This window comes from Elaeis guineensis, chromosome 8 (genome assembly GCF_000442705.2).
Source record: "Elaeis guineensis isolate ETL-2024a chromosome 8, EG11, whole genome shotgun sequence".
NCBI classification, from domain to species: Eukaryota; Viridiplantae; Streptophyta; class Magnoliopsida; order Arecales; family Arecaceae; genus Elaeis; species Elaeis guineensis.
Genome location: NC_026000.2, coordinates 128,555,386 through 128,570,528, shown reverse-complemented (window position 1 = coordinate 128,570,528; position 15,143 = coordinate 128,555,386). Strand labels below are relative to the sequence as shown.

Genomic DNA, 15,143 nt, shown 5'->3' with positions numbered 1-15,143 from the left:
AATCAAAAGAAGAGCTTTTTCTCGAGAAAATCCTAGCTGTCTCTTTCTCTCCTTCTCTCTCCTAGATTTTGCACGCCACCCCAAGGGCATCAAACTTGCCCCCTTCCCTAGAAGGGGGCATGTAGTATCAGAGATCAAGCTCAGATCTAGGGCTTGATGGTTGTTGTCCTTGAGAAGGATCCATCATAGGTTTCCTCAGGTCCATGAGGGTGAAGGCGGTCCTTCAATAGTTGGTATCAGAGTTAGGTGATGCCAGGGTGCTGTTGGTCCTAACATAATAGACCGCACATCCATCTTGGGCCACGAGCATTAGGCCATGCATGCTGGGGCCATGAGTGCTGCGGGTCGCATGCGCCTACAAAACGAGCCTGCGGGCCTCCGGGCTGTGCCTGTAGGCCTCCACGCCTACGTCTGTGGGTCTGATCCGTCGGGTTTCTCTGCTGTGGGTTGAATTCAAGGCGCCAAAATCCAACACTATATTTCCAGCAAAATAGATTTACATCACTTATAGAAAAATTAATAAAACAAAGAAGAGGAAAGCTTAATCACCTAGGAAACCCTTTGTTAGACTCAAAAGACCCAAACTGGGAATTTAGCAACTATTAACCACATTTGGTAGGATTAGACATGGCCAATGGCTATTAAGACATTGCCATCATGTGGATCAGCTTGGGCCCCTTCTTAGCTGGTGCCATGCCTACCCATTTAGGCTCGTCAATTGAGGTTCAATTGGCAACTTTCCTTGGTGATCACCATGTGTAACTTCCCCTATATCAAATCACAAACTTTGATTGTTCTTCTTTTAGCGTTATTGTGATGATTGACCATTCCACTATATATCTCAGCAGGTGCATAAAAAGCACAAAAAGTAGTTAAATAGCAGATACCCTGGCAAAGAAAGGTGTGCAAGGCCCAAGAACCTATCCATTGTGTGGTGATTGAGTTGAAACAGCAGACGATTTACTAGTGACTTTGCTCCTACACAACCTCGTTGCTACAGTGGATCAAAAAATACCAGCTTCCAATAGGGCTCCAAGATCTCTGGGGTGCTTGGAGGCAAGGTCTACCCAAAAATGCAGCAAACAAAACCCTCTACTCACTAATGGCTATAACCTGCCGGTGCATCTTTAACTTCGAAGCTCTCTAAGCACCACAGGTGGCAAAACAAGTTATCATCCTCTTTGAAAGCTGGAATATTGTTCTAAACCAAAAATAGTTGTTACACCTAACAAGGCAGCTTAGATAGCTTAACCAAACATTGTTGTAAGATGAGATGCCAATCATGGATGATATTGGGAGCTATTCCTAGCACGTCCCTCACACTGGGGCGTTTGTGGATGCAAAAGAGTGTGCTTTGCTATAGCCTTCTCACCAAATGCATGTATGGTCAAAGATCTATAGAACTCCCTTGGCCAACACATCACTCCCTGTACTCACCACTTCCCTTCAATTAAAGCCTAATAGTGACTCTATAAAAATCCTCTTCATATATATTAATAGACAAGGAGCTCATATGAGTGTATATTTAGTTCTACATCGATTATTCGTTGAAAAGATCTTGGATACTTATATGGGATCAAGAAATCCAAACAATACTTTCTGGCTAATTTTTTTCAATAAGGTTCTAGATTGTTACAAATAATATCAAAACCAATTTAGCCCATAGTCTATATGGACTAGAGGATACTACAGTATGGATTTATTAGGGCTGACTATGGGTTGATCTTGATGTTCATGAGTGGATGCATGGATTTGGATCCTTAGCCCAACAAAGATTATAGGGCTTAAGGTGGAGGAGTTTGTGAGGACCCACGCAAGTGTGTATTTGATCCCACATCGATTATACACAAGAAGATCTTAAATATTTATATAGGATTAATAAACCTAAAGAACATCTTTTAGCTGGTCTTTTTAAGTGAGGTGGTGAATTATTATAAATGGTATCAAAATTGACTTAGCCCATAGCTCATATGAACTAGGGGATACTGCAACATGGATTTATTGAGACTGACTATAAATCGATCATGGTGTTTATAAATGAATGCATAGATTTAAATCCTCAGTCTAGCGAAGATACTAGGCCTTAAACAAGGAGAGTATGTGAGGATCTATGTTAGTATGTATTTAGTCCTATATTGATTATTCGTTAGGAAGATCTTGGATACTTATATGGGACTAAAGAATCTAAATAATACTTTCCAGTTAGTCTTTTTGGATGAGATCCTAGGTTGTTACAAATAATATCAAAATATATAGACTAGAAGATATTATAGCATGAGTTCATTGGAACTGACCACAAGCTGATCGTGATGTTTATAAGTAGATGCATAAATTTAGATCTTTAGCCTAGTAAGGTCAAGAGGTTGGTTGCCTCCATAATGAATATATCTGTAGCCTCAAAATGGAGTTTAAACTTTGCTCTTGTATCACTCTACTTTTTCTATCCTGACCCTCTCCTAAGCCCTTTATTCTTTGTTTCTTTTTAATAAATTGAGGGAAGTACTTTCCTTCATTCAATTACATCAAAAGGATTCCCTCCTTATAGGCTAATTCCCTTTGCTTGCCATTTGTATATTCTTTTCTTGTAACTTCTTTTGATGTAAATACTTCTCTACCAATAAATTTAGATGGCTTTCACCTCCCCTTCAATCAAAAGAGTGAGAGAAGGCAGTCCTTCGAGAACATGATGTTACTAAAACCATGGCCAATCTTGAAGTTCTTTATAGCAAAGCCCAACCCTTTCACAAAGCCATGGATCCTAAATTGCTTGAAACAGTAATTGCAGGAGACAACTCAATAAGATCTTAAGACAGATAGTATCAAAGCTAACTCAGCCCATAGGCTAAGTGAACTAGGGATACTATAATAAAAGTTTATTGGGGCTAACTAGGGGCCAATCATGATGTTTATGAATGGATGCATTGATTTGGTCGGTTTAACGAGGATGCTAGGATTTAAATGGAGGGAGTACATGAGGTTCCATGTAGACATGTTTTTCGTCCCACATCGATTATATACTAGGAAGATCTTAGATACTTATACAGGATCAAAAAATTTAAATAATATCTTTCGACTAATTTTTTTTAAGTAAGATGCTGGATCATTACAAATGGTATTAAAGCTGACTCAACCCATAACCTATGTAAACTGGAGGATATTGCAGTATGGGTTTATAGAGACTTACCATGAACCCATCATGGTGTTTATGAATGAATACATAGATTTAGATCCTTAACTTAGCAAGGATGTCAAGCCTTAAATGGAGGGAGTATGTGAGGATCCGTGCTAGCGTGTATTTAGTTTCATAGTGATTATTTATTAGGAAGATCATGCATACCTATACAGGGCTAGGGAACTCGAGCAATATCTTCTAGCTAGTCTTTTTGGATGAAGTCCTAGATTTTTATAAATGGTATCAGAGTCGACAGTTCATAGCCTATGTAGATTAAGAGATACTGTAGCATGGATTTATTGGAGATTACCATAGATGGATCATGGTGTTTATAAATAGATGTATAATTTAGATCCTTAGCCTAGCAAGGATGCTAGGGCTTAAATAAGGAGAGTATGTGAGGATCCATGCGGATGTATATTTGGTCTCATATTGATTATTTACTAGAAAGATCTTTGATAATAACCTAGAAAGATCTTGGATAATAACCTAAAAAGATCTTGGGTACTTATATGCAAAGGAGCCCAAATAATACCTTCCGACTAATCTTTTAAAGTGAGGTCCTATATTGTTACATCATATGCTCTTTTTTATTTCAAAAAAAATATATAAAATAGATAATATTCCTCTGTTGATTAGATGAAGGATGACTTCAATTTAAAAGTTCTTGCATTTTCCTTTCACAACTTGTACCAACCCAACCTGAACTTTTTATCGATCCTCTTCAATCTCCGGGTACGTATATATTCCTAGAGGAAACAAATGGAGACCTATCTCTCTATTTAATTTATTTCTAAAGAACTCCCACAAGCGCTTAACATATCAGAAGGACGCATGGAAAAATATAGGTAGCTTCTTCTACTTCATGAACATAGGAACCAGCCAATATTTATTTAAGGAAAGCGCACTACAAGAAGCAAACATGCAAAAAGCCACCAAAGCTCAGGAAACCATAGAAATTCCTATTTGAAAATGTTGAGGAGTTTGTTTTCTAGATGGTGTTGTCCCTAATTGGGAAGAGGTGATTATGTTAGTTTAGCTTTGCTGAGGCTTCTAGCTCCAGCGTTCCAGATTGACCAAGAATGGTTCACTCAAGCTCTCATCCCTACCATAATTGTGACCTAATCTATACGAGAAATCTCAAAAAAAAAAAGACCTTTGAAGAATATGGCTGTAGAAATTTTAAGGCCAAATTGTTGAAGGTTATAATAGATTAGGCCCTCCCTTAGCATAGTTTGACTTTCCTTTCACCTATAATAGGAGGTAGTACTAATTTCTGAAACATGCAATGTAGCTAATTAAGTCATATTTTCTAGAGCCTTTATCTAGAGAATTTTGAGCAGTAAAATTTTTGCTACCAGAGCTTGTTATAAAAAGTTATTAGCTGTTTGATAACAATATTTTTGAAGTGCTATGAAACTTTAAATCTGTTATATACTCAAATCAAAAGTACTTTTAAGCATCAAATCATGACTTGCATAATACATTCAACTATTTAACTATTTATATGAACAAAAATTAATATTATAAAATATTTTAAATTTATAAATAATTTATTTTAGTTAATATATTAAATATAATTATAATTATGTAGCATTAACATAATAACATAAGAATATTATATTATAAGATTTTTTTACGTGTATACCCTCTTAAATATTCAAATTTACGTGAATACTCTTTCAAAATTAATATTTACATACATTCTCTGATTAAATATTTATTTTGTATGTATACCCTGCTTTTTTTTTTTTGCATATGTATCAACACTATCTAACATCGTTAAAAAATTAATGATTTAAATTAAAATGACTAAAATACCCTTATGGGTAAATGTGTAAAAAGAAAATATTATAAGGATATATATATATATATATAGTAATTTTAGGAGGGTATTCATAAAAATTTGAATGTTTGGAAGGATATACACACAAAAAATCTTAAACATGAATGCACCTCTCTTGATTTGTTAATTCTTTTCCTATTTTAATGAATATACTTAATTTATTGACTTATCTAGATAAAAAAAAATTTATTAAATGATAAATCAAAATTATTTTATCTAGAGAATAGATAGATTGCAACCATCTATGTTTCCTCTAATGTATAACAATATACTTATGAGAAAGGTATCTTAATCTGATATTAGTGGATTGCTTGTATATTTATATAGAATGGACATAGTTATGGGTTTGAAAATTACGTAATAATGATAATTTACAATCTTATTATATTTTATTTTAAATTTTTTTATCAAAAATACCTTTATGAAATGTATAAGGTTTATCATACCGTATGAAATATAAAATCAAGTCTACTATATATATTATATATAACATATGAAGAATTCTTGAGAGAACTCAGATCATGTCGATAGGATCGAGTCAGGCTTTTCTAAGTTTCTCTCGAGGTTTTATGAAGTCATTGCTAGGAATGACAGTCGGACAGCTTTTGAAGCCATTGTCAATAATGTTGAGCACCTTTCCTCGATTCCTTTCTTCATAGTTGGCATCTCTCTTCCCTTCACCAAAGATATCCTCACCGCCAGACTCAATCCCTCTCATCGCCACTTCCAAGAATGACTAGCTGGACTCTCTCTCTCTCTCTCTTTCCTTCATTAGAGATCTCCTTAGTGTCAAACTCATACTCCCTCTTATTGCCACTCTTAAGTATAACCAGCCGGAGTACTATCCCTCACTTTCCTTCATCGAAGATTTCCTCCACACCATACTCATACTTCTGCTCATCAGCATTTTGAAGGATGACCAACTAGATCCTTCTTCCATTAGATAATATCGAGCACATCACCATAGTTTTGCACATTGAGCCAAGCACTTTGCTAAGGTTTCCACTAGATACTTCGTCAAAGTTTTTCATGTTGAGCAGTTGTCAGAGTTTGCCCGTCGAGTGCTTTACTAGAGTTTATCTTGCTAGATCAAGGAAGATTAAGTGAGCCTCCTTCCTTGGCCTCTCCACTCTTCTTGAGTCTTTAGTTTTGATATTACAATAGTGTTGGAAGAGAGCAATAGACCAAGTAGGATATTACAATACATTCCTTACTCTGTAACATTTGGAAGGCATGAGAAACACCAATATTATCATTTTTTGATGCCAAGAAAGGATTATTGAAGGATGTGATTAAGGCTTGATAGTGGCATATATGAAGCTGGCTCTCTTTGAAAACTATGGAAAGTTTCATATGAGAAAACTATGCTGACTATTAATCTCTATTAATTCCCTTGCTATTAGTAGCCTAATTTTGGTTTACAATGATTTTTATGATTCTTTTCCCTATTTACTTACTTTCCCTCTTTTCTTTGTCTGAGGAATTTCTTATACTTATTTATTCAACGATCAAAGTTTTAATGAGCTGTCCCATGTTTATCTAAAGCTAAAATATAATCTATTATATAATATTATTATCATATTCTTAAAATATGTAATATGTTATTACATTGTAGAGTAAGAGTGGCTGAATCCATCTAGATGAAATAAATAAAAATTAAATTAGAACTTTTTGTATATATATCTTCCTAAACATTCAAATTTATATGAATATTCTTGCAAAATTGCTATTTACATATGTACCCTTATAATTTTTTTTATACATCTATCCATAAGAGTATTTTAATTGTTCTAATTTTAAATTATTAATTTTTTAATGATATTAGATGACATGGATACATATGCAAAAAATAAGAAAAAAGAAGGGTATACATACAAAACAAACATTTTATAAGGATCTATATATAAATATCAATTTTGAAAGAATATTCACATAAATTTAAATATTTAAAAAAATATATATGCAAAAAATTTTATATTATAATATTATAATAATATTATATTATAATATTATTATAATATTATATTATAATATTATATATGTTATGATTAAATTATTATATTATTGCAAAGTTTACAATAACTATAATGTAAAAAAATACTTATATAATTATGCAATCCGAAGTTGAATGACTTGAATCTCGACCCTAATTTTGATACTATCTCCATGGTGAGAAGTATCTATACGTTGCTGTCTCAGTGTAAAATCTATCAAGCATAAAAACTTCTAGCCCAAAATCAAGAGATCAGATAATCATAGGATCATGCACTAAGTATTAAGAAAAGATCAACCTCTTGTTTGTTAGTTTAACTTCAATATAATGAACACCTTCGATGGTGCTACAAGGATATATTATTTCTAAAATATCATATTCGTCAGTATATACTATATGATTAGGTGATACATATTTATGGACTTTCTATTATATACTATAAGTTTTTTTATACAAACTTAATAGTAATCCAATACATATTTATAGATAAATTGAAATATAGTTACCAAAATATGCTTTTTATCTGAATATGCATATCGTATAACTATTGGGTGTATAATAAAAAAATTTACAGTATATGTCAATAAGCTAATTAGTATGTATCATCTGATCATATAATGTATATTGGGGAATATGATATTTCAAGAACTATATATTAATTTGTTTGAAGATATATATTGGATTGCTAAGATAACTAATTTTTTAAATACGTATTACTTGATTATATACTATAAATTGATAGATCTCATAATTTAAAAATTATGCATAAATTTATTTAAAAATATATATTAATTTATTTGATGATTAATTTAATTAGTACGTATTATATGATCATATAATATATACTAATAAATAGATAATATATATTGATAAAAATATATTTTAAAAATAAAAAAAGAATAATATATTTTTTTTAATCATATAATATAATTCTATTAGTAAAAATATTTTATTTTTAATTTTTTTTAAGAATAGAGATTAAAAAATATAATAAAATAAAAAATTCGTTTCATATTTTATTCTCCGGAGTTAGACTCACATGATTTTTATTCACCACGGGACCAGGGAATTCCAAGAATTCGTACGGATTTCTCCGATCAATAAAATCCAGCCATGCCTTCCATTGTTGCATGTCAAGTTGGCAACCATGGCTCGGGCCGACATCCAGCAAAGTGAACCCTTCGCATCATCTACTCAGTTTTAGTACAAATCATCCTCCTCTTGGAACTTGTAGCCTCTGTAGGAGCACAAATCTCATATAAAATCTCCCGAAGTCCCAATGGTTTTTCCCCTCACACTTTTCATGCACTTCTCGTCTTCACCACCTCTCCTACCTTCTTCTCCCTTCAATTTACTCTTCCCTGATCCACCTCTATCTCAGTACTATTCAAATAGAAAGCACCTCCAAAGTTAAGAGTGCATTTATTGAACAAAAAGAAGAGTTTATTTATCACTTTTATACGTTGGAGGAGTAAAAATTTGTGCCTATTTGGGACAAGCCCCCTCCATTCCCGGGGTGGGAGAGCGTCCGCCTGGAGAGTAGTAGATCACCTCCGTAACGTCTCGAACATGCCCCGAAACCTCTCGCTACAAGCTGAGCTCCGCCAATACGCGACCTTAGGGTCCTCGCCGCCGCCCGGATCGGAGAAGCTCTCGAGATAGAAGAGCAGAGGAGAGGAGATGGGGGTTTTTGGAGAGAGGTCGCGGTGGTGCTTCTGCTCGAGGGGAGGGAGGTCGGAGAGGGTCAAAGATAGCATCTTTGCCACCAAAGGCCCCGCCTTTGCCGCCATCTCCACCGGCGGCGGCGGAGCCGGTTGTGGGGGGACCGGCTTCCTCATCCACCGCAACCTCCTGCTCACCACCCATGCCAACCTCCCTTCTGTCGCCGCTGCGGAGGCCGCCGAAGTCCGCCTCTGCCACGGCCGCCTCTCCGCCCGCCTCGTCCCCCATAGGTGCATCATTAACCCTTGTTCTCCGACCAATCTTTCTTGTTTTGTGTTTCTAGTTTGCATTTCAGTTGCTGATCGTCGCAATATGTTGCTCAAAACTTAGATTTTGATCAATTATAGTCTCCAGTTTCCCTGGATTTGTGCTCAAAATATCAGTTTTATTAAAGGCTGGGACTTGGAATAAAGATGGTGGTGTTGATTTCTTAGAGTGGAAATGGGGGAAACATGTTACTGTGGCTGTGGGACCTGGCATTTTTTTTTTGTTCGAGATCTGATGATCTTCTGCCTCATTATGAGTCATTAAGATGTTAAGAGCCATATCGTTGTCATTGATGGTGTACTTTTCTTTCCAGCTTGAGTTTAAGTTGTTTAGGAATTGGAATTCTCTTTAAGATCATCAAAGTGGTTGGTAACACTTCCTTGTCAGGTTAAGAACAGATGGTATGTTTGTCAAAGTTCTCGCCTGGAATCCTACTAAGTGTAGGTTGGATGCATTCATCATACTTCTTGTTAAAGCAAACAAGATGTTAAATGCCGGGGAAGTTGATGGTATATTGATGGCATCATTTAAGGGGTGATTCGGGCATGCCCACCTACTTATGTTTGTTAAGTTTATAGAAAAAGTAAGTTTATGATCCTCAGCCTTATACACGGGATATCTTTGAATCAATCCTTTCCTCTGACTTGAGATGGTTGAGCACTAGCTCTAATGAGTTTCTTTGTGAGCATGAGCATTTGCTTTATGTGGTCTCATATTTGATCTTATCACAAGTCTAATGCATTGAAAGTTGTCAACTTCCATTACTTTTCTTTTGGTGATTATGCCATAGTAACTTGAACCATGCTTATTTACACTGATGTCGACGTGTCAAATTTATCATGTTATGCATGGCTTAATGTGGTGATCATTTCCATGGAGGTCCTTCTGGAGAAAGATATGATCTAATGACAATAAACTACCATGGACATATCATTTGCAATATTTTTTCAGTAGGGTGTGGTCTTCTCGACGATGCCCTTTTTCTTCTCTAGGTACCAGGTTTTCCCTAGAAATTCAAGCAACCGATTTCTCTTCTTGGTGGATATACTTTGTTTGAGCTATCTTGTATGAATAGTTATCTTCAGTTTCAATAATTGGTGCATTTTTGATAGAGAAGAGCATAGTGAGCTTGAAGTACATGTAGTGTTCTATTTATTCAAGTTTGTCATTCATATGCTATCATCTTAAATATATATATTCTGATATAATTTTTATTGTCTTATGTACCTGTAGAAGTGACATCATTAAGATGGGTTATTTTCATTTGGTTCATCTGAGTTCCTCATAGAATCATCACCATATGAACTAGAATGAAGTTTGTGCAAACTTTTCTATCCTGATGGTTGACTATTGTTAACTCCAGAAGTATAATTTGCTGACCGGTCATTTTGGCCTACTATATCTCAAGATTGTCATCACATGGTTATGTGGAAGCCTTGGTCATGAGTTTTGCTTGACTAACAATCACAGTTCCATAGCGGTCACCTCTATGATAGGGAACACAGGCAATTATAACAAACACTAAAGGGTAATAATGATGCAAGATCTTGATGAATCTGCATAAACCTTGTTAGCATTGGACTAAGTTGGAAAGAAACTTGGTAACTTGATGCTTATTTTCATTGGCTTTTTTCTTGCTCAGTTGTAGCACAGAGCCAAGACTGGTACAAAGTTATTTTTTTCCTAAATTCTTCTTTGGAGTATTATGGTACTCATCTTGGATAGTATCTATCTATTACAATCTCAAAATTATTTTTGTACAAGTCATGAATTTGCAAGATATTTTTGACCAGAGGAAGAGGATGCTTGTCAAATAGTTCTACTTCCTTTATGAAGTCTAATTACACCACATTTGTACTAATTGCTAGCCCTATAGATTTCTGCAGCTACATCATTATCGCATTAGGTTTCTCGGATCAACTTGTCATATTTGCTTTCTGGTTTTTTGGAAGATTATAAAAACACTTTAAATTCCCTTCTGCATTTAGGAGTACATTGACTAACTGTTAAGGTCAAAAAAAATGACTCAATGGAAAAGAAATCAGACACAAACTCACAGAGCATTTCTTACCAACTGCAGATGGTGATAGAGATCAGATTGGATGATGATCCTTACAAATTTAAGTGTGCACTAATAATTGTGGCTTAAGATATCACATGTATGTGCTGGAACTCCACATACAATGAGCTGCAGATAAACAGCTTGAATGGTTGCAAATCATACGACATCATTGATTAGCAAGCATGTGCACAATTTCATTTTAAATTTGATGATGTTCACGTATATGTGCTATAGAGTACATTTGGTAAATGGAGACGGGTGGATTCCCACATTCTTCTCAAAAAAATAAAATAAAAGGACATATAATACACACCTCTTTGTGCTTGTGCATTGATAAGAGAGGCATCATCAATCATAATCACTGGAGGTTGTTGCACACTGTGAGGGTGAAATGAATTTTTTAGGGAATAGAAGTCAGCATTTAGACCTTGAGTTTCTTATCTTGTTCTTCTTTACTTGGAGGGAAATGAGTGGGAAAAAAATCAATTGCTCTCACCTTCTTTTGGACTGGGGTTTTGGAGCCATATTCACATCTAGGATATGAGATGGTTGAAATAATCAAGATCTGGTTTGATGTCCTTCAGAAGGGAAAATTTCAGATTGAAACAGATCTCCTTCAACTCGGGAGATTTTTTTTTTAAAGAAAATCAGGAGTCCCTGTTGACTGGCCATCCAGTCTTCACTGATATCCTTCTTTCTCAAAATTGCCTGGGCTCGAAATCCTGCACCAGTTTACAAGCAGCCATGAAATTCTCGAACTTTATTGGATAATGCATCATCAAATAAAGCCAACCGGTATATATGGCATAAGATTAAGCTTAATGTAAGTTGGGCTGACATCACCAAAAGACTAAAATTCCCTTTTACTGGTGGTCAACCACTGAAATTTTGTTACATCATGTGACTGGCTGGTGATATTGACTTAAATAACTATTAATTAAAACAGAACTCACATGTGACTAACATATTACTCGCTTTTATGCAGCAATTCACCATAAAACTATCTCCTTAACTTATGTTGGTTCATTGTATGGATTTATGTTTATAAAGTAGAATGCTTAAATCCTGAAAAATGTTTCCATTTTTTCTGTTTGCTGCAGCCTCATGTACATTTTTTAATCCATTAGTTACATGATTTTGTCATGGGTCACTACTCATAATCTCTTTTGTCATTTCACTATCAAAGATCGGTCACGCTTTGCAGTTATTCACCTAGTTAATTACTATTGAACAAAAAATGGATCTTTATGTTCCTGATAATAAGTGCTATCTCTGATAAAATCATAATTTTGGTTCATGATATGAAATGCCCACTAAATTTATTTTTTGGGACAAATTAATCTTTTGTCCTCTAGTTTTAACTTGGCCTAAGCTATATTGATGGCTTCATGTACAGTTCTAGTTTTTTGAATTTAATCTGGGTTCTATTGCATTATTCCTCTGAAAATGCATGTATCCATCGTTAGAACATATACATTTTGTTCATGACAAAAGAGGGTGCATTGGCATAACTACATTTACGATCAGGGTGTATAATCTTCATGCCTCTATTTGTTTTTTTTTTTCTTTTTTGGGCTACTTAAGCTGATGGAACACTTATCCTAACTTCTATTTGTCATTCTTTGTCCAGATTTTTCATTACCAGTTCTGTTCTTGATCTCACAATTGTGGGGCTTGATACTGTGGATGCTGACTCAACTTCACAGGGGCAGCATCCTAATTGCTTGAAGACCTGCTGCAACCCGAGCCTGGATCTGGGCAGCGTGGTTTACCTTCTAGGGCGCATAGATAAAAAGGAGCTGATTGTTGGTGAGGGAAAAGTCGCAATAGCCACTGACAATCTCATAAAACTCTCGACAGATGGCATGACATGGTGCCCTGGATCTGCTGGTTTTGACGTCCAAGGAAATCTTGCTTTCATGATCTGTGATCCCATGAAACTTTCCTCATCTCCTACTGCAAGATCATCTTCTGCATCTTCTTCTTCATCTCTGTCATGGAAGAAGGATTTACCTATGCAATTCGGGATCCCAATGCCTATCATCTGTGATTGGTTGCATCAGCACTGGGAGGGCAGCTTGGATGAGGTCAGCAAGCCCAAGTTGCCTCTCATTCGACTGGTGTCCTCTGGACAGAAGAGTGAGCATTCTTGTGCTTCTTTCACCATGCGTCAGGTATTCAAGTCTACCAAGGAGGAGAATGATGTCCCATCATCCTCACAGATAGCTTCAAAATCTATATATCAGACTGGATCAAGTAGTATAACTAATGCAAAAGTTCCCCAAAGGGAAGACCCGCCTGTTGATTTACGTGCAGCCCATGAGCTGGGAATTCCAACTCCTGACATCTTTGAATCCCCAGAGCTGACATCTGAGCCAGTTAGGAAGAAGGAACATGCCCCAGCCCAGCTCTTGGATATTAATTTCCCCCAAAGAGCTCCAAGATCTATTGTTTTACCGCTCCCTCTTAAACAATTGTTCTCTAATGAAAATAATGTTGAAGAACCTAAACATGGAAATCCATCCAGAGAAAATGGTAGTCCAACATGGGAGGTGCCACGAGCCAATTCTGAAGCAGATCATCAGGTTCTCCTAGTTGGTCGATGCCAAGAGGATTGCTGCAGTGAGGTGCAGTCCAGTTCATCTCCATTGGAGGTTTCTAAACTTCGAAATGAGGGGGACGTGTCTAGTAGTGGGGAGGAAACTATGTACTCGGCTGAAACTATGGAGAGTAGAAACTTCCCAAGTCCCAAAGAGAACAAGTTTCAGCATGGTGGCAGGAGCCAAAGCTGCAAGAACTACAGCAGATGGAATTCTACTCAGAGGAACTCAGCAGCACGTAATGGTACCTTACAGAAGCAGCGCACTATAATCCCTGTGAGAAAAACACGCTCGCAAGCTGCGGCTTTGCCGCAAAGGAGTCATGATTATTTCAGCCCGACCGTCTCCTCGAGCAAGAAGAAGAGGAATAGCTCAGAGCAGCTAATAAGGCCCCGCCAGAGTGTTGTTCAAGTGTCTTCAAGATGGATGTTCTGATCAATTGTTTGTCAGTGAAAAAGACAGAGAACAACAGATTCCTTATGTCTGCTTATTGCGTTAAATTCTACCACAAGTTGTTTTCTGATGACACAGCAACTACTTCTTTTTCTTTTTTATTTTATGTATGTGCAGAATGTTGTTACATGAATAAATGGATCTACTCAGAAGGGTTCAGATCTGATGGATGGGAATGTTTTATTATTGGTGAAGGCCTTTGGATGCACTCAAAAGACTTTGCTGTAGCAACATTTCTCAAAAAGCAAGCATATTCATTAGTTTTGATGTCATCTTAGCTGCCTGGAGTGGCGGTTCAGGATTTTCATCTCAATGATTTAGCTTAAATTTGTTTTCTCAGTATGCTTATGGATGCTTATTATATTTTCGTCGTTAGATTGGATGCTAGAGTGTAAATATTTTAACATGTCTGAAGTTGTACCTGCATAGTATTTGGATCTCTATCCCCTCTTGGCTTTTAGGCCTCTCAAATTGACCTAAAGCGAAAGGTTGATTAATTACCATAAAGTGGATGATTTATTTTTATAACATGACAAATGTTTATGATGTGTTGTTTGTTTTAGCTTATGTTTGAAAACATATGGTGTGTGGATAATGAATGGCATGAATTTTTTACATTCAGGTGACCAAGGAAACATTTTGGCACTTATTATGAACATATTGCGAGTTCCATGGTTGACATGATCATGACACGGCATTGCAACATGTGGTGACCAAGCTAAAAAAATGGGAGAAAATCAAAGCATAAAATCATGACTTAAGAATTAAAATGTTCTACATTTTTTGAAATAAAATGTTTTGGAGGTTTTTTCTTATTCTCAAACACAATAAGTAATAATTGCGCAATTTTCTACAACAATACAACTAGCTAAGCAACTAAGGCAACTGAATTTTAGTTTATGTATGTTTAGGATGTGTGTAGATCGTGGCCAATGTGTAGAACATGCTCAAATTCATGGCTTTTAACTAGGTAATTTCAAACAATAATTTTCAGAGATAATATTAAGGGAAGTTAGCTAAAAAGTATG

The 15,143-nt window shown here is 35.7% G+C and overlaps 1 protein-coding gene across 1 annotated transcript; it reads left to right on the top strand.

The window, feature by feature from the left end:
- Window positions 1-8,528: 8,528 nt before the first annotated feature.
- On the top strand, window positions 8,529-14,281 carry LOC105036656 (uncharacterized). The gene is made up of 2 exons (XM_073242398.1): window positions 8,529-8,963; window positions 12,693-14,281. The coding sequence occupies exons 1-2, from the start codon at window positions 8,692-8,694 to the stop codon at window positions 14,095-14,097; spliced, it is 1,677 nt and encodes a 558-aa protein (XP_073098499.1). The 5' UTR covers window positions 8,529-8,691; the 3' UTR covers window positions 14,098-14,281.
- The last annotated feature ends 862 nt before the right edge of the window (window positions 14,282-15,143 follow it).